Source organism: Corvus brachyrhynchos, unplaced genomic scaffold (genome assembly GCF_000691975.1).
Source record: "Corvus brachyrhynchos isolate BGI_N302 unplaced genomic scaffold, ASM69197v1 scaffold43, whole genome shotgun sequence".
In the NCBI taxonomy this organism is placed as follows: Eukaryota; Metazoa; Chordata; class Aves; order Passeriformes; family Corvidae; genus Corvus; species Corvus brachyrhynchos.
The window spans coordinates 1,170,299-1,196,023 of NW_008237353.1; the positions used below are offsets into that span (position 1 = coordinate 1,170,299).

Sequence of the window (25,725 nt, forward strand, 5' to 3'; positions counted from 1 at the left end):
ATTATTATTGGGAAAGGCAAGGTAAATTAAGACTCTCTACTCCCATTGAGTTTTCCTCATGTGGAATTATTTTGTTGATGTAAATCAGCACAGTTCTACTGGCTTCAGTCACACTCACTTATGTCAGCTAAAGAACAATGTGAAAAGTAGTTCTTTGTAGCAGCTGATTTCTCACATGTCCAGCACAGATTTACTGCTCTGTTAGAGCACTGTCTAGGGTAGTATGAGCCCAGTCGCAGCTGATTAAAGATATTTTCACGTACAGAACAATTTCAGGAGTTGCTCCAGAGGTTATGCCCCACTGTGCTCAGACGTTATTTTACATCAGGGTGACTTAAGTCATGAGGAGCAGCTGTGTGAGCATGACTTGGCTCAGAGATGCCTTGGGGATATTCTGGACATCTCACCATACTGCTGTGGGCCCTGCCACATCCACCAGTCCTGCTGATGGGTCACACACACCAGATGTCACCATTTAAGCACTAGAGAGCTGCTAGGTTCTGCCTTTCATGTCTGCAAACACTCACAGTTAATAAGCCTGGCAAGTGTGTGGGGAATCATTTTCCGGCAAGCCGTGTATTATATCCAGCCATTATACTTGCGTATGACCCCACGCTAGGCTCTTAAATTTTCCTGTCCTCTGGACAGAGGCAAAGATTAATTCCTGGTACACAGAAAACACATATCCCACATCATCCTGTTCACATAATGGCGTGAACCAGCTTTTTCTTAAAACTCATCCACAGCAAAACAAGAGATCAAGGAGTGAAAATCCATGAGTCCTGGTAGGGGACAGCCTAGGCAGCCAGGAGCATCTTTATTCAAAGGTGCTGCCAGACAAAGGGCTGCAAAAATCTGAGCCGAGGCCCCACAATGGGTTGGCTGCTGTCCTGAGAACCCTCAGGGAATGGCCACACTGCAGAGCAGGCTAAGCATCACTGTGTACTTCATTTAAGTGTTTTGTCGTGCTCAAGGAGATGTTTTCCCTTGTATTGCATCTGCAGAACACTGACACATGGAGCAGAAACTTTTCATTCTGAGTTCTTGGTTTGCTGGGGAAGCTCCAAACAGTAGCATCCATCAGCAAAAATGCTGCCTTTCTTTCCTGTTGCTCCCTGAAGAGATTACACCCGCACCAGCCAATATTTTAGATCTACAGCAATTGATTTTGCATGATTGTCCCTTCTGGCCCCAAACTCCTACTCATCTGCCATAATGTGACCGGTCCAGCCCAGAGCAAATTCAAAAGAAAAAGCAAACAAACAAAAAAAACCTCCCAACAAAATAAGCCCTACTGTACACTGTCCTCATGAAGAACTGCTCAGCTCTTATTGTCTAGCACAAGGAGTGTGATGCATTTGATCATGCAGGCAATTAATTCAGAAAACTGGTTTGCTATTGGGTTTATCTTTGTAAATGTGAGCAAACTTTTTATTTTTCACTAACAATCTCATTTGGATATGATTTTTTTCAGTGAAATCCTAGCAAGGCTTTCCTTACATCACCATAAATCTTAGGAAGGTTTCCTTTGTAGTAAAACCTTTGTCACAGTGTATTTGCAAAACTGTTGTAATCAATATTGCAAAAACATATGGAGTGTAAACCAAGCAACACACTGTAAAGCACAAATTACAAAAAACTTTCCTGTCCTCTTGAATGCCTGAAGCATATTGCAGAACTGTACGGATGGCACAGTGAAGGTCAGGCATGTTCACACGAGGGATTTTAAACACAGAAAGTGTTGTTAGAGGTGGTTACTTGTTAAGGTCTGTCTCGCCTCTTCCTTGTTTAGACACCTGCACTCAGTTTCATGAAACATCTGGAGTTACCCTTCTGATCAACAGCAGCAGCACACATCCCACTCCATCCTTACAGTGTGCACAAGCAGATCCATTCTTTGCCATGGCACCAGGTTCCTTCCTCACCTCCATTTTCTCCCATTTATTCTGATTGTGCTGCTAATGAGACACCTTTTTGCTGACCTGTGGCCTCCTGACTGCCTCATGCAGCCCCTGTGATATTAAATTAAATAAGGCACAGCAGCAAGCCAGCAATCAAACCACTGAAATCAACCTCTGCAAGCTAGGTGGGCTTCATTAACAACTTTTTATTCTCGGCAGCACAGGAAGGAAGGCAGAAGAGGGGAGCTATCACCACTGGTGTTTGCCAATGTCAGAGCTGTATGCTGGAGATGGTGTACTGAAATTTAGTGTGAAAGAAAAAAACATGTCTTTGCAGCCATAGTAATAAAGCAAGAGCTGCTTGTGTTTCTTGATTTACATTATCTGTAACTAGTATCAAGATTTTGAAAGAGTAACAGAGATGTTAACAGCTGTTCAACATCTGGCAAACCTAGAAATTAGGAGGCAAGAAAACAGAGCTAAAATGGTGCTGTTCTGAGGAGCTGGTGGAGGTGGTTGTAAAGCCCTGATAGTTTGGGGGCAGAAGTCACTGTAACAGCATGAGAAGAAATTAAATTAAATGAGCAAGAGGCCATGAAAAGAGATAATTGTGAGAACTTGGAAGGGAAGGGCTGTGGAAGGGGCTGGGTTTGTTTGAAGAGCTCATCAAGGAGGGACTTACAATGAAGGAGCAAGAGCAGGTTCAGTCAGTCCCAAAGGATGATGGTAATGGGAATGTAACAGCAGTTCATGGAGATGAAAGCAGATGGGGGTATTGGAGGCCAGAAACCTCCACGGCTTCTATTCATGACCTTCTTCGTCCTCCAGCATTGCTTTACTACTTGCACTGTAAGGACTAATTAAGATTTTGTTCCACTACAAGGATACCTTAGCTTTTCCTACTGCCTAAATCACATTATTAAAAATTCTTGGGATTGTAAAACTCCAGAAGTGATTGATAATCCGTGAATGAATCTATCCAAAGTGTCATGGCTTTTTCTGCTGTGCATCACTTAAAAATGGTGGTCACTATTTAGGCAGGAGCACTCTGCAGACTGAAAAAGGTGGATAATGGGCTCTACAAAGTAATCTGGCTCTTGATGGGGAACATGGTTGGCTTTTGCCAGGGGCCTTACCAGACACTGCGGGGAAGAATCCCATGGTCTATAGGTCCTGAGCAGCACAGGAGTAGAGGGTGCATATAATAACAAGGGCGTACTTGGAGGAAATCTCTGTCCTCTTGTGTGGAAGCAATGACTCGGTAACATGGGGTTAAAAGCTTAGTTTAAATGCACGTACTTCATGGTAGGTACCTCACTAAACACATGGAAGACTTGATCCTTGTTGCAAATCACTTCTGTAGGAAGATAAAACTTCTGCCTTCTGTTAGAAACGTCCTAGCGTGAACTGTTCTGACAGAACAGTTATCTGAGTCCTTCAATCCCTGTTTTCTTGGAAAGGGGAGGACCTTTTGTGGAGCTTTTTCTTCTTTGTCCTTTTACTGTGATGTTTGTTTCTGTAGAAGCCATCCACATGCTGGATGGCTGGAGTTTTTCCTGAACATCCCTTTGATCCATCCTCTTGAAAAGCATCATGGCATGAGGGATTGAAAACATTTATAACACAATTCCTGCAGACACACATGGTGGGGATGAGAGTGCCAACTTTTTCTTTTTCGTTCTCATGTGCTGCTACAAATGAAGTAGTTTTAATTGCTTTGTAGTCTAAGGCAAAGTCTCCTATTGGCAACAGCTAGAAGTTTAAAGATGGTAATAGCAAGCACTTGAGTAGCACTTTCCGTCTTCAAAGTACATTGCAGTCATTCTTTACTTCTGAATTAAGGATCAGTTTCTGTCCCTTTTAACAATTTTATAATGAGATAAATGTTTAATCTGCCATGAGAAAGGGACAAAGTTCCTGACTCCAAATTCTACACTGAAATAGGGCTGTGTTCTGCTGTTTTGCTTTCATGGTGTAAAGTGCCCCCAAAGGACATATGGCTGGTATCACCTCTGCTGGTGGAAGTCTTCAGACTCTAAAATCAGGTGCCTGTAAAGCTTCTGCCTTCAAAGAGCTGGTGTAGGAGGTGGGCTCCTACCTTCTGCTTTTTCTTCATTCAGCCCTGTGCTCTGCACACAGTGTGAGGGGCAGGGGTCTTGAACTGACACACAAATGAGCTTCTGGCTCTGGAGAAGGCTGGGGATGAGTATGCAGCAGCAGCTGAGCCCCTGTGTGCTGAGGAGCCACTGTCAGACATCTCTCATACAGCCTTGCAGAGCGAGCTCCATTTCAGGGAGCTGCTGTGCCCAGGGTCAGGGAACCATTCATTGTGGAAGATGAAGCCATGCAGCATTCTTATCATTTCTTATCAGTGCCCAGTAACGTGCAGGGAAACTGGTCCAGCTGGCAGAGACTGAGGCCCTCAAGTTGGAAATGTCTCAGAATGACCAAGTCTGAAGGAAGGAAAGGCTCTGTCCTGTCATTGGTATCATTGACAAAACTCCCATTGACTCGGATAAGAGTTTGAGGATGCCCAACAGTGCTGACTTCTGATGTCATCTCTCTGGTTTGCTTTGTTTTGCAAAGACCCTTCTGTGCTTGCTTTGTATTCTGAATATTCAGGTCATTCCTATGTACAGAGTCCCCATTTGTAATTAGATTGTGGGGTTTGTGACCCTGTTATGTACAGGTTGACTAGCAAGTCACACTGATCCTTCAATATAGGATTTAATAAAAGCCACAAGAGAAGGAGGAGGGAAGTGAGTGTGGTGAGGAGGAGGAGGGCTGCTATTGTTCTGCCCTCAGTGCTGCCAAACAGTCCCTTGTTTTTTCTGTGGACTGTGCCTGCATGTTCAAACTGTGTGAACAAACGGGGCACAGTCAGGAGGCTGGCAAGAGGGCAGCGAGAGGGTTAGCTGGATCCTAGCTAGAAATACTTGTGCAAGTCAGGAAGCAGGCATGGAAGGAAGGAAATTAAGTGGAGACATCTGTGTGGCTTAGCTTTCAGCAGCTCTGCCTGGGGTAGGGGTGGGAGAGTCATGCCTAAGATGACATAACGTATTTTGTCTTTCGTGGGTTGGAAACAGAGGAAACTGCGAAAGCGAAGCATGGTGTGTGTCACGCATGGTCTGGGCATTCCAAGTACATAATGGAGCAGTGTCAGTGCTTTCTGTTCTGCCTTTCACACCCCAAAGTAACTCTTCAAGACAGAGAACTGAGGAGAATATGATATGGTCCAAAAACTGATCTTGGACTTTTTTCGCAGACGACTGAGCCAGAGGCCAACTGCTGAAGAATTGGAGCAGAGGAACATACTGAAACGTAAGTCCTGATTCTGCTGACATTTAAACTGAAGCCAGATAATTTGGGTTAGCTTTCACATACATTTGGTGGTTTTTATTAATATCAACTATTCTGTGTAAGCATCACTAATAATAATATAAAATAATAAAGGGCATCATAAGTGCTAATAAGAGTGGAAGTCTGCAACAACATCTAGATCTGCAGAAACAGTTCTTTAAAATCAGAGTCAGTAAATTTACAAGAATAAACAACCTATGGAGAAAAAAACCCAGATGCTGAATGACATTCCAAACAGGGGGTCAATCATCCTGAAAAGCCTCCTTTATGCAGCACTTACACAGATGAGCATCCCATTTTAAGTTAGTGAAGACGTTAGGGCATAGCTTGATTAGCTTTCCTAAAAATCTTCACAGCAATCTACACTAGCTGGAGCCTTTATTCAATTTAAAAAAGAATCCAGTGTGACTCAGGGTTATTTCCCTGAAATGTTCCCCTGAAACTCTTCCTTTAAATCAGCCAAGAATTTGCTGGTAGATTCTCAGCATGTGATATTTTAAAGGGACAAAATACTATTTAGAAGTCCTGAACTAAGTTAAGTTAGCAGATACATTGCCACTGACTTCAAGGGAAGCTGGACTGAGTCCAGCTTTCATAACCTCATGAATGAGCAGGAAGAAAATGGCAGTTTCTCTACTAGCATGGAGGTGGTTTGAATATTAAAAAAAAAAAAAAAAAGCTGTTTATCTAATTGTTGCTGCTACTTTGGAAACAGAAAACAAAAGAAACAAGTTGTTCCCCTTTTCAGTTAGTAAATACATGTTTCCAGGACAATTTTCAAAAACTACTACAGAAAAAGGTATTCCTAAATGGTACCTTACACATAATGTCTCCTTAGGTAGGTCCATAATTCACCTTCTCTTGTTCAAATAACTGCATTGTATAGAATCATAAAAACGTGGTAGCAGAAGATTAATTCTCAAAAAAATCAGCAGAATTGTTTTCTTTATAGCAAGGGGGGTGGTTTAAAAATAAAAAAAAAAAAAAAAAAGCTGTTTATCTAATTGTTGCTGCTACTTTGGAAACAGAAAACAAAAGAAACAAGTTGTTCCCCTTTTCAGTTAGTAAATACATGTTTCCAGGACAATTTTCAAAAACTACTACAGAAAAAGGTATTCCTAAATGGTACCTTACACATAATGTCTCCTTAGGTAGGTCCATAATTCACCTTCTCTTGTTCAAATAACTGCATTGTATAGAATCATAAAAACGTGGTAGCAGAAGATTAATTCTCAAAAAAATCAGCAGAATTCATTTATTAAATACTTCAAAATCAAATTCTTAGCAAATTAATGAAAGTGTTAATGCCCAGCAGGGTCTTTTCATCTGTTCATGTTATTACATGTGGCAGGCAAAGAGAGAGGGAGAGAGACACCACTGTCAATGCAAAGAGGAGAAAAGACTGGACAGCAGAGCAGCATGGGCAAGCTTGAGGCTGCCCGAAAAGCCATTTGTTGGGGACCAGCCCTCTCTTAATAACTGTGCTCCTACTGTCTACTCCTAACTCTGGTGACTGCCTGCTGGAGGAAGTCTGGGGCAGAACCTGGGGAAATATTTGGCACATCCAGATGTGATTGTCTCACAGGGGTGTAGCAGAACAGCTGGAGAAGGGGGACCTGCGACGTGACTGATGCCAGGCTCAGGCACAGAGGGACAGAGGCCAGTTCTCTGGCAGCTCATGTTGTCATCTGGGACCTATGAGCAAACACATGTCAGGCACCACCTGGCACTGGTGCGTGACCAGCAAACACTGCCCTGGCACTGGGGAAGTGGGGTCTTGGGCACCTGCTCTGCCAGCAGCGTTTGGACCAGCATCAGCAGAGAGCAGCATCTCCAAAGCTGGGTGCCTTGCAGACATTCCTAAAGGTCAGGTTGCCAAGCACAGCAGTCACAGAGCACCCTAAAGATGTCTTACATTTCAGAGGAATTAGCCCCTGAGAAACATCGATTTCTTTTTTAATTGAATAAAGGCTCCTAAATGACATGGATGTTTGAAAATACTACCCTGAATCCAGAACCATATTGTATTTCCTAAATGGAATTTTTGTAGCTTGCTTTAGCACAGATCTGCCCCAAAACATGTGTCTTGGTAGACAAACAGCTTCCAATTTCCAAGGCATTCCGACTTTTGGTGAACCACAGCAGGAAAGAAAAAAATTAAAATAGTTACATAATTTAAAAAAGAAAGCATAAACATGCTCTACCCTTAAACAAGTAAATATAAATATTTTCTGGTTTGTACATCACTTTGTCTCCTTCCTCTAGACTTCTGAGAAGGAGAATTATAATAAACATAATGGAGCGCCAGGAAAGAGAGACTTAGGAAGTGGTAATAAAAAGAGTGTAAATTCTCTGCATAAGCAATTTGCAGAAGCCCAGTTCGGAGCACGCACACACACACACAGACAAAAGAAAACCTACCAAGCTCTTGAGCAGACTAAACAGGATTTTCTCTTCAGTTAAAGCTGAAATGTCCCCGATGAAAATGTCATGTCTGGTACCATGATGTTCCTATTATATGTGTAACTGTATTACTGCCCATGCTGATGGGACAAAATGAGGCAAAATGTGGTTGGACAGCCAGTCTTCATACATGAATTGAACGCTTCCTAGCTCTGTGCTGCTGCAATAATTATGAGTTATCTTTACAAGGGCAAAGCATTCATTGCCAAGTTCTGCTACTTGCTGATAGTAAGATCACAGCAGCCACAGCAAGGAAACAGAGCAGAGACAACTGGTTCTTGTAGGGTCCTTCACTGAAGTATATTCCATTCACTGACTCAGATTTAGGTCAAAGGCATGTAGTGGGAGGAGTCCAGACCTGCAGGGTTAGTTTGAAGACTAAAGAACACCTTACAGTTTTTTCTTGCTGTCAAAGCGAATAAGGAAGGATGCCTCAAATCCCCCATCGTGCACCACCCCTGTGCCACTTCACAGGTGGATAAAAGTAGTCCAGTTATCAGCCTGGCACATTCAGGGTTGCATAAATTCCACAGAAAAATGATGGTTAGGTAGGCTCCGAGTGCCTCAAACTATATTGGGGGACATTTCACACTGGCACAGAAGTCAGGCTTGAAAATTACACCTACATCGACCCACTCACCCTGACGCACAGGTTTAGAGAACAGAGAATCTCCACACATAAGATAAGATAAAATAAAGCATCAGTTCTGTAGCTTCACAAGATTGGCATGACCTAACTTAAAAGAAATAGCTAAAACAGAGTCACTTTCTAGTTTGGAAGGAGAATATATTCCTATTTTCCAGCTTTTACCTGCCTGAAGTCTTAAGCCTGCCTGGTTGTCTCTGAAGGTGGGTTGGGCTGAGAGTGAGGAGAAGAGAAAAACATCAGATGCCAAGGACAAAAACGAATAGCCATAACTAACTGGGTTTTATACATAACTCCTTGGCTGCTTGCAGTTCTACCCTCACTCTGTGTGGACTCTTTAACTCTCTTTAGTGCTGTGTCTGAAAGCAGGCATTTGCAGGACCAACTCCACCAAATTTGAGACACAAAGGGAAGAAAAAAATTGCTAGAGGGTCATTTGCTAGAAGAGAATCCAGCCCAGTAGGGACAGAAACCATTGAAAGTGGTGGTGTAGATATCCAGTGATCATTTAAAGAGACAGTTGTGACTCCCTGCTGTCTTGTGTTCTTTTTACTCCCCTACTGATTTCCTTCCTTCTGAAAATATAAGCAGGATTTTTGGTAAAATGGCACTTAAAGATCAGAAGTGTAGTGTGAAATGTCATAACATTGACAGGTTTTTTGTCTACTTTGGTGGAGACTCCCCAGTCCTGCTGAAGTCAGTGAGCAGTTGTGATAGCACCACCAGCTCTACTGTCCTGAGCAGCAAGAAACCTGGCTTCCAGCCTGACGCTTTACCGTGCCCTCCTCACCCGCTCAGAGGCTTCTGTGGTCTCTGAACCTTAGGTCTCATTTCTGTGTGGGGAAAGCTCCTGTTTTCTAGTGGGAGTGCTGGCTCATGCTCTCACAGCTGAAGAAGCCATGGCTGGTGGATTGTTACTGCCTCTCTGCAGGAGGCGCTTGCTCCATCTGCAGGATCAATAGAGGGGAAGGTGGGATTCCCCTTTGAGTTTAGTGCAGTCCAAAGTTTAACAATTTAAATCAAGGCACCTGTCCTCAGCTGGTCTTTGAGGTCCATAACCTCCCCTGCAGAGAGTTATTCCTGCCTGAGCTAGTCCTAGCTGAGCAAAAACCGGATCCCAGCAGGAGCACAGAGTACTTACGGGAAAAGCTGATGAGTTGTGTTTGCTCTCACCTGTTATGTGCCAGCATGATTGGAGTAAGGAGCATTTCAGCCATCCACCAAAGCAGTGGAGACAGATCCTAACTGATTGAGAAGCTGAGTACCTGGAAACCTGGGATTTTAGTGACTTTTGGTAAATGCAAAGACAATGCATGACAGCCTGCTCCTAGATTGAAGAGGAGTTAGTGTATTTAAATGTTACTTTGCTCTTGAGGGAGAAGAGTTGAGGCATGCCCTGGTAAGAACTTGTAGCATGTGATCTTCTGACTTAATGTTGAAAGTTTATTGCCCTAGAATGTGCTTTTATGCTCCAGTGTGATACTTTGAGAGCTGATGATGGAAGGACGCACTCTCCTTAACTCTGCTCAGGCCATGGGAAGTTGCACAATTTGCCTGGCACCTCTATTCCAAAGGGCCTTTTCTATATCTCCAAAGAATAGCTGCAAGAAATTATTCTGTAATGGAAAAAAAATGCATGTGTTTCTTTTCCAACCATTGACCTTGCAGAATCCGACCATATCATAGCTGAGCCCCCCGAGGCCGCCAGGCCTATGGGCAGGGTGATAACATTTTTTGAAGAGCTGGCTTGCTGCCCAGCCCTTCTAGAAAGTGACACACATGAAGAGGTGCCAACACAGGGAAAGGAAGGAAGCTGTAGATGTTTTATGAAGCGTGTGAAGAAGCGCAGTAGCTACGGATCGAGGATGTTCACCAGCCCCAGAGGGACATACTGTGCATCAGAGAGGTCCTGAAACATTAATATAGTGATGGAAAGGCTTATTTTGTTGCAAACTGTGCATGCTTGATGAGTCCATAGTCTGAGATCCCTGTAAATCTTTTACAGCCCGGAATGAGCAAGAGGAGCAGGAGGAAAAACGAGAGATTAAGAGAAGATTAACACGCAAGGTGAGAAGCAACTTTGATCGTATTATGACACTACTGTAACTTTATCCCTACTGCACAGTTGTTTGTCTTTTTCCTTTTTCTCAGCACCATTTTCAAAAGTAGAGTGTGAAACAAGTCTTAAAAAAAAATCTTTAAAAGAAATCGGCAATGTTGCAGGGTCTAAGTCCACAGAGAGCAAAGGAAACCACTTTTCAGGCTACTGCTGGTAACATTTCAAACAGAACAAAAGACGATCTAGTCTTCATAACTGAAGGAGTTTTGAACAGCGAAGGATAGAGGCCAGCATTTACAAGGACCAATGTTCTTGTAAATGTAATGGCTTTTTTAGCCATTACAGAGAGCAAAGTTAAAGCAATGCTGTTTTGAAAATTCCACCAAAAAAAAACCCTCATAAAACTGGAAGCGAAACATTTTCTGGAAAGGGGGGGGGGTTGTCAACTGAGGCATTTTAAACTAAATAGAAACAAGCATTTGCAAAAAAGCATATAGTGCAGAAAACAATCTTGTATTGGCAGGGACGGACAAACAAAACAGCATCACTTGATTCAAAAGTCATTTACTCTTAAAACTGAAGAACAGTTATTTTAGATACACACATTCGGTTTTGCAGCTGGCATAAATGTCTGCAGATGCCCAAACATACACCATGAACAATCCATCCTGCTACTGCAGATAAACTTTCTTTCACCACTGATATATTTCCTATTTCCAGAGGTGAAGAAAGCCCCCTAGAAACTCACATACTTGTGAAGCAGCACCATTCCCTTTCTGTACAGTTTTAGATGGCTTAGTTTTTTTGACCTATGTGATCACAGCTTTCATGGTATCAATAATAACAAGGAAAGGTCTTTAAATATGTGTGGAAAGGTTACATTCGGAGAACTGAATTGCTTTCTTCCGTGGTTAAAAATCTCATGCTTTATTCTCAGTTCATGTAAATAAGTGGAATTCTTGGTCACTGGTAGGGAGATACTGCTGTTGTCTGCAGGAACTAGAGAGCCATAATACTGTTTGTAAAACACCTATATTCCTGACCACAATGACTTTGTGGGATGATTTTGCATTCCCTCTTAGCACTGCCTGAAAGAAAAGATCCTAACTGCATTGCAGATGTTTCATGGGCTTCAGGCTCTGCACAAAGGCTGGAAATACCATTTTACCAGGCTTTCAATTTCCCTGTACACTGAAGGGTAAACACGTGCAGGAATCCAGTGCAGAGCTTGATGCCGTTTGAGGAGTGGCTGTAACAGATACAGAGCGCAGCTCCCCATACCCAGTGTGCTGCCTGAGAAGTGAGGGCTTGCTGACTGATCCGGTATCGTCGCCACACCCTTCCCATCCTCCACTATCCTCTAGGAAAGGTTCCGAGCACAGGAATTGTTTGTCAAAGGCAGAGGCCACAGCTCAGCTAAAGCACCCAGGCTGCCACTGCTTCACATCAGTGTCTGCTCCGTAAAACCTCAGCAGTCTTCTGTGAGATTTCTTGCTTTGTCTTGTTTGCACTTTTAAGCAGGAGCAACAGGGAGAGCAGCAGCAGCAGTCCGAGGCCCTGGCATTTGGCTCTTTAATGTTCATACCCCTCTTCCTGGTCACATACCTTTTAGTCTTTTTCTGGCTTTCCCTCTAGTAAAGATTTTTCTCCCCCACACTTCTGAGGTTGATAGCAACACAGCTTAGCATTGTTTGATTTGGATCATCTGTTTAAACTGTTGTAAATTGTTCTAGTGACACATGTAATTTTAATGAAAGAACTGCAGGGCTGATCTAACAACAGATTTTGTTCTCACCTACCAAACATACCATCATAAAAGCTCAGAAATCACTAGAGAAAAGAAGTGAATAAAGTGTGCAAGTGTTTTAGATAACAACTAGAAATGCCAACCAGCAAGTGAATCCTGCAAAAATAGTTGTTATTCCCCAGCTGTGTCTTTCACGAGCCTGTCCCAGATGTGTCGTCGTGTTTACAGCAGAGTGGCAAGCTCCTTCTGTCGGTTTGTACTGAAGTCTTATTACCAAAGGATTTTAAACCTCAGATCAAGCAGAAGTTTAATTGAGCACAGCAAGTGTGTTGCCCAGCAGCCCTTTCTGTTTGCACTGAGTTTTCAAGCACACACATGCCCGCAGGGTAAATTCAACATAAAGAAACTCTGCCATGTTGCCTCTTTTGTAAACCTGTGTAGTTGAGAATAAGAAGGGAAATGGATTCTGTAGAAGCCACTGATGAGACTTTTGACCTTGCTCTACAGAAACTGCTACTGCCCCCAGTTTTTCTGGTGGCAATATTCCAATTCCAAGGGAAGAACCCACTCCATCCATAAAAAAGCTGTTCTTAAAATTCCTTCAGCACTGACATTTTGTTACAGCTGTTATGATGATAAGTTGTAACACGACATGCTGTAATAAGTAAGATTACCTTGCTAAGTCTAGATGCCTTATTAAAGTCAGCAATAAATATCCAGCTGAATTCATCATCTGGACAGGCAATTTCTAAAAAAAAAAAAAATTATAAAGAAATCAGGTGACCTATAGCGAGCTGCCCCTTTTAGCACTTTCCATCCTCTCAGACTCATCTAGCTCCACATTAATTGGGGTGAGAAATAGCTGCCATTCAAATAACAAAATGGAGGCACATGCTGTTGGCTAAGTTTCTCAGTAGCTCATGTCCCTCCTGCCCGAGGAAGGAGAGGGGAAGCATATTTGCCTGTCACCTGAGATGCCCAACCGGCTCTGTCCTCTCTCTCTCCCTGCCCCTTAGGCCCACTGAGCACCTTTGGACATGTGGACTGGCATCATTTGAGTGGAAGGACATGTAGATTAGGAAGGTTTTTTCTCTGAGCACTGGTCTTGAGCCCCAGCCCATTCAAGGAATATTAATGTGCGGGGCCCTCTGGATGGGTTACATCCACAGGGAGATCTGGGCCCCCAGGAATTACTACCAAGAATGTATCTTCTCTGAACCACAACGAACTTGGCCAAGCACCAAGGCAATTAACACAGGCCTGAATGTCCCCTGGGGACGTCCATTACAGAGAGAGAATTGTAGCCTGGATTAACAGAACACGTACAAATCACTTGCAAAGTGGAATAGAACTCTTCTTTACCTAACTTCTCTTAATTGGCACCATGCTCCCCAATCCCCAGAGCTGTTTACTGCTTCCTATCCCCCCCTGCCAATAGCTTATTTTTCTCGGAGGTCTGCCTCCAAAATGAAATCTCTCAGAGCTGTAATACTGACTACGAAACTGAAGAGGTGTGGCTGTTTCTTAAAATGAATGCAATAATCTGAAATCTTTGCTCCTGGTAAATTCCTGCCCTGGTCCAATTTAAATTCTCTGTTCACTGGTGCCTCTCTGGGATAAGTCTCCCTTGCTTGAAGATGTTCAAGCTTTTCTTTAACTGGCCTCCGCTGGCTTGCACCAGCAAAGGCTGTTGAAAATAATGAACTCTTGGGAGAGGTGGGACTCATCAGAGAGAGGTGAGAGAGAAGGCAGTGGGGAGGAGAAAGGTCAGAGAAGAAAAAAGGGTTAGTGGCTAATTTGGATAAACTGCATTTATAGTCAGAGGGAAAGGTCTTCAGGGCATTTTCATCACATCCTGCTCCTATGTCTTTGCCACAGAAGGTGGGGAGCAAAGGAGAGAGGGGGTTGTGTGTGCTGCTGGTTAGGGTTTGTAATTTTTCAGCTTGGTTTCTTCCTTAAATAACAACTATAACGTTTTAATGAAGTAACAGAGCAGGCAATGATGATGTGCCAAGACAACAGGCTTCCTTGTGACTGAAATGGAGCAAACTCAGCATTTTACATTTGACTAAATCCCAAGACCAGAGTGGCAAGAGTAAGTCCCCCTCCACTTTACCTGATGGTGGTGCTTGGGTTTGCTTCATTTCTCATGCCATGGACATTGAGCCCTTGGCCATGTCCTTGTCCTGGAGTTTTTGAATGTGCCCTATTCTTTCTGTCTGTTAGAAGAGCTCCTTCTCAGGCGTTGCTCGAGAAGGACTCTGTAGCATTAAGCAATTTAGACCCAAGAGACCGCAGCTCACACATCATAAAAATAAACTGCAAGGCGAGATCTCAGATGAGCTGTGCCCTCAACGTGGACACACACTGAACAGACACCTGCAGTGGGCTGCTTGCAGTCTGTCCTGCAAAGCTGGTTCCCCAGCTATTCAAGAGTTAAGGGAGCTCTGGGCAGCCCAAAGATACTGCAAGACCCTCACACTTAGAAGGTCACTGGAAATCTCTGCAATGGCATGAGAAGAAGGCAGGGAAATTTGTTAACCATTCAAATAATGTAGCTTTAATTAATGGCTTTTAGAAAATGACTTAACGTGGTTGTCTCTCTCTTTACACTTAGCATGATCAGACTGGCACTTTGGTGTAATGTACTGAATATATTTTGTGTGGGTGTATTTATATATGGAAATATATGTAGATTTATGGCTACACATGAATTATGTGATATCAGCCATGGATTTCAGGACTCTTTCACAGCCAGAGCACTGGCACAAGAGTCAGTGCATCTTTTTTCCATCCTCACTCCTGTTCTCCTGAGCATCTCACAGGCAGAACATTAGTGCAGCTCTGCAGACCACCTCCACATGAGGTGTTTGAACCCAATTTGTGTGTGCATGCTCAGGGATACTGGTGCAAGGAGAGCAGCCCCACTGCCACCTCCCATCACAATCATCTTTTCTAAACAAAGAAGAGAAAGACAACCAACCGTGCCAAGAACAAGCACACACGCCTACAGCCAGATGCAGGATAGGGTGGTGGAGCTCCACCCAAATGCTGAAGAAAGGAGGGATTTTTCATCCTTCACTCAGTATCCTGGCTGTTTTAGATCTCCCTGGACGACAAAATGCGGGAAACTGAGATACTTAATTTGGAAGAAAGGTGGATTCAGGAACATAAATAATGTTGCAGAACAGAATCTCAAGCATTTTATTAAATATTTAGGCCTTTCACCCTTCACAAGGGTAAAGTATTTCAAACACATCTACTTCTAGTGAGTGGGAAGAGCATCATATACCGTGTAGGAAATTATTATCAGGATATTATTTTTCCTGATGTTATCCTGGTTACAAATGTTCTACTCTAACAGTGAAACTTTTCAGCTAACCTACAGCCACGTGCACACATTTATGTAGCACCTTCTTTGGAAACAATTGTGTAATTGCTTTTGACACTCGCCAGCATGCTGTGCATCCAAGGAGTATTGCCCCCTGAAAGCCAACTCCTGTCCCTGCCCATGTAACTGGCTGTGCGACATGTGGACTATCAGCACACTAATTTAAGAGGAGTTTTGACTGTGGCTGCCTATTCTGCTGTGGAATTTGAAAGAAATGCATTGAAACAATGAACATGCTTTCCTGACGTGATACAATCCACCCTTGCCATTTTTTTTTTTTTGGCTTGTAGCATACAACAGGAACTTCTAAAAGTCAAATATGCTGTGACACAAACCACAGCTGTCAATAAATACAGCAAAAAGTTCAATGAGGACTTAATCATCCTGTCTGCCTTTTCTGGAGGTAAGGACAGGTCTGCAGAATATCAGAATGATAAAGAAAGTTGTTTTTCACCTTTTGCACATAATTCAGGGCAGGAGCCACTCCATGGCTTGGCCTGACTCTTCCCAGGCAGTGCAGAACTACAGACAACTGCAGCAGAAGGCTGGAAAGTGCACAGTGTGTGCAGGTAGTTTTAAAGTTGTATCGTGGTCTTTGTCTCTTCCTGGGACATCAGTGCACTGGGAGACTTTCTTGCATCTCGTTTCTGCCAAGTGTGATCAAGCTCAGCTGGGAATTGGGGTCTCAGTTTTTCAAAGAACAGTGGGCTGCTCTGGCAGCAAGGTGAGATGATATTCAAGGTGTTCTAACAAGAGGCATTTCCCAGGTAGCAATTCTGTGAAAGGCCAATAAAAACAAAGCACAAAAAACAAAGGAATGTCCGAACCCTCTTATTACTGTAACATCAGTTGTAGTAAAATAAATCCCCAAGCAGCACTCTGTAGGGCAAAAGCAAAGTCCTGATATCTTTTCCCACTCCTTCCTCAAACCTGCAGCTGAGTCAAAGGCCCACAGTAGAAGAGCTACGTGAGAGGAAGATCCTCATCCGCTTCAGTGACTACGTGGAAGTGGCAGACGCGCAAGACTACGACAGGAGGGCGGACAAACCCTGGACACGACTCACAGCTGCTGACAAAGTAAGTGGGGCAACTCTGGGAGAGCCATGGCCTGAACAGCCAGGGCATGTTGTGGCAAACAGCATCCCTTGGGTCTCACAGGTCCCATGGCTGTCAAGGAGTAAACATCCACCTGACATTCCTTCCCAACACACATGTGGTTTTTTCCCATTCACAAGGTTTGTTTCTTTGTTTGAAGCATAAATCTTTGGCAAGAAGGTTTCTGTATGCATGGAAACAAGGGGAGGGAAGGAATCCCAAGCCCCTTGAGGAAAGGTCTTGATGACAGCCCTGTTATTTGTCAGTTTTGGTTTTGCCACATTATGCTGCCAGCTGAGAGCTCTGGCAAGACTTAGCAGAGCAGTGAGACAGGAGTGTGTGCCAGAATGGCCATGCCAGGACAGGACAGGCTTGGGTGTGGAAATGCCAGCAGGTCCATTTGGCAAAGGTACCTCCATCCCTCCAAAGCCAAGTCACTTCTCTCTACTGTGTTACAACAGGGACCTTTTCTCAGGATTTCTGCCACAGAGTATTTTAAGCAGTGAACTGAAACCACACAAGACCTGCAGATGAAAAGAAGACACACGTTTGGTATTGATGGCACTGCCCTCTGAGCACTGGTGGAACATTTCCACTAAATGGTGTCTCTGGTGTTGGCATTGATGGCAGAGGGATTAAATTGCTGGCAAATTATATCAGTCACATGCTGAGGGTCTTAATGAGACCTCGGGAAAAAGATCTAAAAGATTTTATGGATGTTATAAGAAGCGAAGACTATGAGGCTCAGTGATTCGGTCATGAATCTTACAGTCACTCTATGATGCCCTTGTAATGTTAAAGACTTTCAGATACCTGAGTTCAAGTCTTGACTATTTCTTTGCCATGAAATTCACTCATTCAGCAATGGAGAGCATGATGTCCAATGTTTAGAGAATTAGCAGAATATCCAGCCATGCCATTCATCTATGGTGCTCTTGGTTTTATTCACAAAGGACAGCCTGTTATACTTGTATAAGTCAACCAAAGGACTTGTATAGTTTTGTGGCATTGGTCTCCTCCTTGATAGAGGGATTTTTTTTAGTTTAGCTTTGGTTAAGTTAATGTAGCATAAATTGATCTGAAAAAAAGAAAAACTTCCTCTGGACTGTGCATAGACCATAATATACTGGGTTAAATTAGCTTTTCTCATTTTACCTCCCCATATTTGGTAAGATATTAGTGAACTGACTTAGTTTTATTCTCTTAATTGGTAGATGAGGGAGGGAATAAATCTTGCAACTGGTTCTGCAGCCTTTGAGAGATCCCTGTCTGGGATGAAAGGCATGGAGAAACTTCAGCTGGACATGGAGATTTGATTTCCAGACAAGTCCTTCCTCATCCTGTGTCTCTGAAAAGAACAAACATTAAATATCACTATAAAATGTAACCTAGTAAAGAGTTTAGTATTAAGGCTTTGATGTCACTTTTTTTTTAATGCATGTGCAAGTTAAGTAGTCAGAGAAAAGGGTTAAGTCCTTCAGATTAACCTCTTCTTAGCAAAGCACCATCAGAAGAAGAGATGTTTGTCATTCTAATATTAATGCCCTTTATGGCATAAGGAAGCAGATAGATCGGTTTTTGTTTGGGTCTTGTGGGTAATATTCTGATTTCTGCCATTCAGATGACCTGCTTTTCCTCAACACTATGTCCACTGTTGGAAAAAATAGCCAGACAGATTGAAACAAAGCTGCATCATCCTATATAGGATTATTTTCTTCCAGAGCTGTGATTCAATAGCTGTCTTCACTGGTCAGCACAGGCCAGATTTATTGCAAAAACAGATTTTAGCAATAAAATCTGGGCTTTTCTGTTTGCCAGTAAATCTTGCTTTGTGTGCTGCGTGAAGGGAACTGCCTTCAATCAAGAGTTTGTCTTTAGCAGGTCTGACTCTTGGGAGAAGGAAAAGGACATTTTTGCATCTCTCCAACAGACAAAGGAGGGAGGGGTAATAGATCTCAGTCCCTGTAGGAGTCAGCAGCCCCTGTGGCCTCCTTCGCAGTCACTTCAGTAGCAGATTGGTCTGCTGAAGGCAGCCCTGGAGCTGCTGCATAGCCATCACTCTGTCCTGATGGATGAGGCAGCACCTGACAGGCACTTCTAAGGGAAATAAGAAACCAAAGCTGTGCAGAAGGAGCAGAAAGGGCCTTTTCTGTAGAAAAATACTTGCAAAATCCACCACTTAGGGCTTGTCAAAGCAAAGGTAGTTGGTGACCAAATCAGTGGCTGTTGCAAAAGTCCTGTTTTGGGCTCATGCTGCTCATACTGGTTTAGATTTCCTTCACTGAGAAAAATTCCTGACAGACACGAATACCACTTACTGGAACACCCCCTTTCCACCTCTGATGTTGATGTTTTCAGCATCACACAGAAAGGCAGTGCACACACCTTGAACCCATGGGAGCGTTTCGCTGCAACAGACACCTTGCACATCCCCTCCAAATGCTCACAGTGAAATCATTCATGAGCTACAAATATCACAGTGCTGTCAGAGGTCTTGACTTTGGGCCTGAGACTTGAGCCATTTGTGCTGAGCACCATCTCTACCATGCAGCTGCGTCCCTCCAAGTCACACCCTCTGTTTTATTTATTCCTCAATAATTCTCTTCCTGCCAGTGCCCCTGGTTTGCTTTTCCCTCACAGACAAGCCACAGAGGCTGAATACCCCCACATCATGGCAGGTTTTCTGCTGGGTTAATTTGTTGAATCAGTTCAATAAATAGCACAGCTGGGTCAGAAGGGAGGAGCAGGGCAGAGGGGCACAGCTCGAGGCAGAGTAGAGGGCAGGGAGTCAGGTATCCCTCTTCCCTTCCCAAGTAAGATGAGTCGCTTTAGGTAACTTCACCCGAGGAAATTCAGGACCAATAGAGGCAGAAGACATCTCAAACACAAGTCTGTCAGGATCTGGGCCCAGTCTAGATCACAGTGTTTCACAAACTGCAGTGCACAGGTTTTTTTCTCGTGCTTGCACTAATTTGGATTTTGTACATGTAAAGGTTTACATAATAAGCCAGAATTGGGTTCTGTACCTGCATTGTCTGTGATATGTTTTCAAATTGAGCCATTCCACTGAAGCATCTCTCTTCCCTTTATGTGGTTTAGAACATGCTTATCTCTGTTCCTTTTCACATTTTAAAGTCTTTGTTTGTCTCTCTGATGTTATCTATCTGCTTTACTTTTAATATACTGTTTTGAGAACAAAGTGAACTTATTTTGATCTCTCTCATTTATACATTTATGAGTTTATTTGTCCTTTGCAGGCAGCCATTCGAAAAGAGCTTAATGAATTTAAAAGCTCTGAAATGGAAGTTCATGAATTAAGTAGGCATCTAACAAGGTAAGCTGGGAGATTAATTTTTTAAGACTGTAAATGAATACTGCTGTTTTCAAAAAAAAAAAACAAAGCCAGCAGCTGTTTCTCCAACATGCACTGAACACACCATGAGGTCTAGACAACATTTAGAATTACAGGCTGTAAAAGCAACTCACACAGACGAACACATGCTGCCCCATTATGTGGCATTATGCAGGCACGTGCCGTTTAATGAAGTATAACCTTTTTTTTTTTTAAATCATCATGCTGCATGTCTGTTCTTCTGAGAACAAAAGTTTAAAAAAAGTGTTGGTGTCTGAAGGAGGACAGGGAACCCTTGTGGAGCACGTAGCAAAGTCTGAATGAGCACACACTAAGCCCTGCCGAGTGTGCTGCTGTTCCACACCACGCAGTTCCCACCCACAGATCTCTCAGTCTTGTTCTCCATGTCTGACCGTGGGTGACACAGTGGGGCACAGCGAGATCCACCCTGTAAGAGAGGCACTATTATTTACACCTTGGGCTTTTTTTAAAGGTGGAGACTGAATTAATTGTCCATGAGCCCAAACCAACCACCTTCCTCTCTGACAGGCTAGGGCTGAAGTCAGGCCTTAGCAAATCAACACTTTAGACTTTAAAGACAAGTGTGGGGTACTGAAGACAAGTGACAGTGAGATCTGGTGCAAAACTGGAGCTGCCCTTGTATTAATGTGTTCATAAGCTCAGTGCTCATGAAAAATGCAGTCGGTACTTTTAGGAAAAATACAGAAAAGCTTAAGGCAAAATTAATTTTGTATTAGGGGATTTTTATGTGTATAAATTAATAATTATATTAAAATTCACCACATGTATTATGCATATATTACCTTGCAGAAACGATCTCCCATCTCCATCCTAGCATGTGCTAGGCTGGTTGCACTGGGGGTTGTAGAGACAGAGTGCTGTTAGAGACAAGCCAGCTGCTCCTGAGCCACAAGGTCTGGGAGAAGCCTTAGGATGTACAATTGGCCTAGATCTGCTGACCCTGGTGACTGAGCCTTTGAAGGACATTTGGCTCCTCCAGGGTGAGGTGACAAATGTAGAAAGGATGAGGCTGTTTTAAAGGGGGTGTTGCTACAAGTAGTCAAGCTCCATTGAGGGTTCTGTTGAATTCCATGAAGCCTTTAGCATTCTGCAACCTACAGACTGGTTTAGTTTTCCAGAAGTCTGTCCATCTGCTTGGCTTTCACAGGTTTCTGCGCAGTATTTCCCTTCTCTTCCAGAGTGAGCAGTGACCCTTTAAAGTTTGTATCTGAAAGCCACTGAGCAGCTTGGACTCAGTAAGTCTGGGCCAGGCATACAGAGAGCCATAGCTCATATAACAGACACTGGAATAAGGGTTTGCCTGAAGAACAGTAGGACTTACTGGTTAGACAAGTGGCTTGGGGAAATACGCACTTGAAGGAAGCATGCTTAAACAAAAGAGAGTAATTCCCTTAAATAAACTTAGATATATCACCATTATAGAGTCATTAGCAAGGTAATGAGCTCTTCATGTCATTAAGCAGTGGCATGAGCAAAGAATGAGTGTCACTTTACTAGTGGGACTCATTAATTAATTCATAATAGACTGAAAAATCAAAGCTTAGAAAAAGTATTTGCAGATCTGACAAACCCAGGCCTTCTGACACAGGGTGCCTTGCAGGAAGGGTGGCCATTTTAGCTCCATTTGTCTCTTTAGCCTCTAACATGAAGGAATAATCACAGTTAAACTGTATGTAAATCTTTCTGGCAGAATAGCATAAGGTTTGTCTAAACCAGACAATTTTTGTAGAATCAGGCTTTGCGTGGCCTGAAAGAGGGTGAGCTGATCTGCTGTCACCCACTCAGGGATCCCATAGGATGGACCCAAAGTGTATGAATGTCTCTGGTAGATTTTGGTGCAAACAGCTTATGGCTATGAACTGTGAGTCTGGCAAGGACCAAGGAAGTGTGAGTGTCTGTCTCCTTTGGGTCCTCTTGCCAGCATGGCTGATGTCAGTGCTGCAGGAATTGAACTGTCTAATGGTGTCACTGTAGCAATTAGTTCTCCAATGTTTTTATGTGCAATATATATGTGAGGATATTATCTTACTGTTTCTCTTTTTTTTTTCCCCTTGCGTTTCAGGTTTCACAGACCGTAGCAGATCAATTCTACCTGACTACTATGCCATCTTCAAAACATAACTAAAAGGAACCATAAGTGCTGGTATTATTCACTTCCCTGTTACGTACAATGTAAATCTTCCGAACTGCCTTTTTAAAAAAAAAAAAAAAAAAAAAAAAAAAAAAAAAAAAAAAAAAAAAAAAAAAAAAAAAAAAGAGTAGAAAAATAAATATTAAAGAAAAGGAGAATTGTATTTACATGTGATGAGTACTGCAGCATCATCAGACCTGCTGGTTCAAGCTTCAGTAACAGAAAATACCCCTGGTGGGAATCATGCCAAGACTTGGCATCTATGTATAGGACTTTCCCGGCATGTGGATTTGCCATACATGTTCAAGCCCAGCTGGTGATGCAACCATTGTTGTCTTCAGGCACCCCTCATCCTGACAAGCCTCTGTCATCAACTCTAGAGAGTCCTGAAATGGTGTTTAGGGAATCACTTGTCCTGGGTGAAGTCTCCAAAAGGTGAGCCCCTATGGCACTAAAGCACTTACATCAAACACTCCTTTCAAGCTGAGAGCACCTTATGAGGATGGTGAAGGAGCGAAACTATTCCGTGGGCCAGCCCGTCTGTGAATATCATCTGACTAGAAAAGCATTTATTTCCCTGGAGAAGTTTACAGCCAATCAGTAGACATTGTTCAGCTTCCAAGCAGAAAAAAGTATCACCTCTAAAGAGCAGGACTCCCTACTGAAGGCTGCTTCAGTTCTAGCAACTGTTTGTTTTCCAACTCTTTGAAGTATAATTTTCTAAACCCAGTTGTGAGCCCATTAGCAGTAAGTGACAAGAACGTTGAGGACCAGCAAGCAAAAACCCATCTCTTCAGGGTCACTGCATGGCATCTGCTCCGCTTGTAGTTTGTCTTACACCCAAACCTTGTGACTGTGTGAGAGCCAACGTGCCCCTGGCAGCAGGAAAGGCTGGGATTCCCCTCCAGCTTTGCAGAGGGACACGCAACTGGAGGGGCTGGAGGTTCCATGAAGGATATCTACCATCTCTGTATCAGGTGTCTAAAGAACTGATCCTAAACTCACACTGAACAAAGCGTGACAAAGCGTGTTACCTGGCCTAACAAAAGGAGTCTGGGGCATTCTTATGGATGGTGGGACTTGTCACTGGTACCCACAGCTGAGGCATAAGGACAGTAATTCAGAGGTGTTCTGAATTTATTGGTTTTAATTTATTTTTCGTATAGTGGTTTAACACACAAACTGACCAAGCAGAGCTTGGAGAGCTGGTCGCTCTGGGCCTGGTTTACTTGCCAACATAAGCGTGTGCTCTATAGTAAGGAAGCACACACAGCCTCACTGCTTTCAAGAATGTCTGACAGGCTTACTGGAACCTGAACACAGTTAAGTGCTTTTCTGAACTTAGGCCATCCCCTTCCAGAATTAAGTCCTTAACTAGTATAATGCCAGCAAGCTGGGGCAAACATTGTCAGGATTCCTTTCAAGCTCTTACAAGACATTATTATGCCATGTTTTGGGATGGTGGCCAAAAGCACTGTAGCAACATTACTGTAAGAAGTTCCAGATTATTACTTCAGGACACCTTTTCTTCCACAATGGCTATTTTCCTTTGACAGTGTGAACAGAGAGGCCAAAGTTTTTTACTACAGAATTGTTATTTCTGTTATTCTTTAACTGATTTTTCATTTCTCACTGTCTTCCATGTATCTATCCTCTCTTTTGTGCTCCCTGTCCAGCTCCCCCTGTGCCATGCTAACACCGCCCTTCACTGATTGCGGGCTGAAAAGCCTCTCACACTTGAGCATTTAATGGCCAGTGCAGTGTAGTGCCAACACTCCTGCCTCTTCTCAGGCCTCATCTCACTCCTCTGGATGCAGGAGTACAGCCAAAGAACCTGCATGTAGCCCATGGAGTGGCTCTAGCACCCAGCCTGCCCCAACAGCGCTGGCAGCGAGGGTGACGCCCTCCATCTACACTTGGTGGTGGCACTCAGTGCCTCGCAGATTGGCTCTCCATCAGAGACAAGCAAAAGCTTTTCATTCTCATCCATAGCCATCCTTACAATGCTATGGATTATTAGCTATTAAATGAGGATTGGCTGTTGGAGGATGGAAGATCAAAGGAAAGTAAAAACCAGGTGGTTTCTGGTGCTTCCCAGACTGGGTGATGATTTCTAAGGAAACACACCGTGATCCCTGTATCACCAGCTCACACTTGCTTTAGATAGAAGTTCATCAGTAGTGGAAGCCTTCAATGTGCAGTGTTATCAGCTCAGTGCAGCAGAGGCAGAGCACTTAACGTACCAGCCAGGAATACACGGCTTTGGGGCTATCTTCATGAAAACCTTGGGTTCCTGTCCATAAGTTCATTCACATACATATGCACACAAATTACAAGAATGCATCAGAGCTTTAAGAAAGGGGAAAAAAGCCTTTATGCTTTTGACTGCGCAGACCTTGCATTAGCAAAGGGCTCTGCAACAGAGCTGTTCTGAAGAACAACAAATCCTTGTGTTCCCAGCATGGATCTCACATCTGCCCTGGCATTGCTAGCTTAGAGGATCACTGTGAAATGGAAGGGACACCATTTAAGGAGCAGTGGTGACAGAAATCACAGGACTTGGTAGGCTAGTGGGAGGGAAAGGTGAGGGTTTGTTGGATTTTTATTAATAAAATTAAGACGAGGGAGGTGGAAGTCACAGGCTGTTGCTGTCCATTGTTAGTGCCGGAATCCCCAGGGGAATGGTCAGTCTGGGCACTGCCACTGTCCCTCATGGGCACAGCCCCAAGCAGTGCCCACACTCCCAGTCTGGCACCCAAAAATAAACCCTCAAACACTGGTTGAGACACGTAACATCCGAGTCCTGGGTGATGGCCAAACATTCCCCAGCACCTTCATCCAGATGAGCCTATGGCAGGTCCCTGCTGACCACTCAGCAAGTTGCCACATTCAGCCTTGCCCCATGATTTGTGCTGTCCCCAGGGCAGCTCCATGCAGCCATGCTTTTTTTTTCTTAATTCTTTGGGGTTGTTTTTAATTAACTCCTGGCTGAGCAGACACCAGGACACAAGTGGAAGAATTGCCATATTTTTCCCTAGTTGCAAATAGAGTTTATTCCTGAAAAGGGGGAAGGGGAAGAGAAAGAAGCCATACAAGGTGTTTGGCACTGTAGTAAGTATCACCAAACTGATGCTTCATCTGCTTTTAGCTTCAATGGGTCTGGGCAGTTTGCAAAGTTAACCTTCGTCAAGGCATTCCACAACAGCCTTTCAGGGCCTGAACACTGCAGCATATCCTCAGTGTGCACACCCACCTCTGGAATCCATGGGAAGTTGCACACAGACTGGAGACCTGCTGGTCCCTTTTTTTATAAATCTTGTTTCTTGAGAATTGTTTTCACATCTGTGAAAGCCATCTCTGCCATGGCAAAGGAGCTGTGATTCTGTTGGGGGTAAAGAAAAAACCAAACAACAAACAGTCATGATTTCTCTCCCTTTGACCTGGATTATGTGTACCTCATTCTGATTGGGAGGAGATTAATAGGTAATAAAGAAATTACAGCCGGTTTAGAGAACGGAAAAATCAAAGTGGAACAAAA

The 25,725-nt window shown here is 43.4% G+C and overlaps 1 protein-coding gene and 1 long non-coding RNA gene across 3 annotated transcripts in view; one reads left to right on the forward strand and one right to left on the reverse strand.

The window, feature by feature from the left end:
* Nucleotides 1-25,262, forward strand: part of PHACTR1 (phosphatase and actin regulator 1) — a 145,745-nt gene extending 120,483 nt beyond the window's left edge. For both annotated transcript variants that reach the window (XM_017730649.1, XM_008630884.2), the window contains 5 exons: nucleotides 5,167-5,222; nucleotides 10,376-10,437; nucleotides 16,504-16,644; nucleotides 19,920-19,996; nucleotides 22,119-25,262. In XM_017730649.1, coding sequence (XP_017586138.1) covers nucleotides 5,167-5,222; nucleotides 10,376-10,437; nucleotides 16,504-16,644; nucleotides 19,920-19,996; nucleotides 22,119-22,134 — 352 coding nt within the window. In that variant the 3' untranslated portion in view covers nucleotides 22,135-25,262. The remainder of the gene's footprint in view (nucleotides 1-5,166; nucleotides 5,223-10,375; nucleotides 10,438-16,503; nucleotides 16,645-19,919; nucleotides 19,997-22,118) is intronic.
* On the reverse strand, nucleotides 10,444-25,725 carry LOC108445817. Its single transcript, XR_001860797.1, has 3 exons — nucleotides 25,643-25,725; nucleotides 23,178-23,182; nucleotides 10,444-14,407 (listed from the first exon to the last, which is right to left on the reverse strand). It is a non-coding gene; the product is annotated as an uncharacterized LOC108445817 (long non-coding RNA).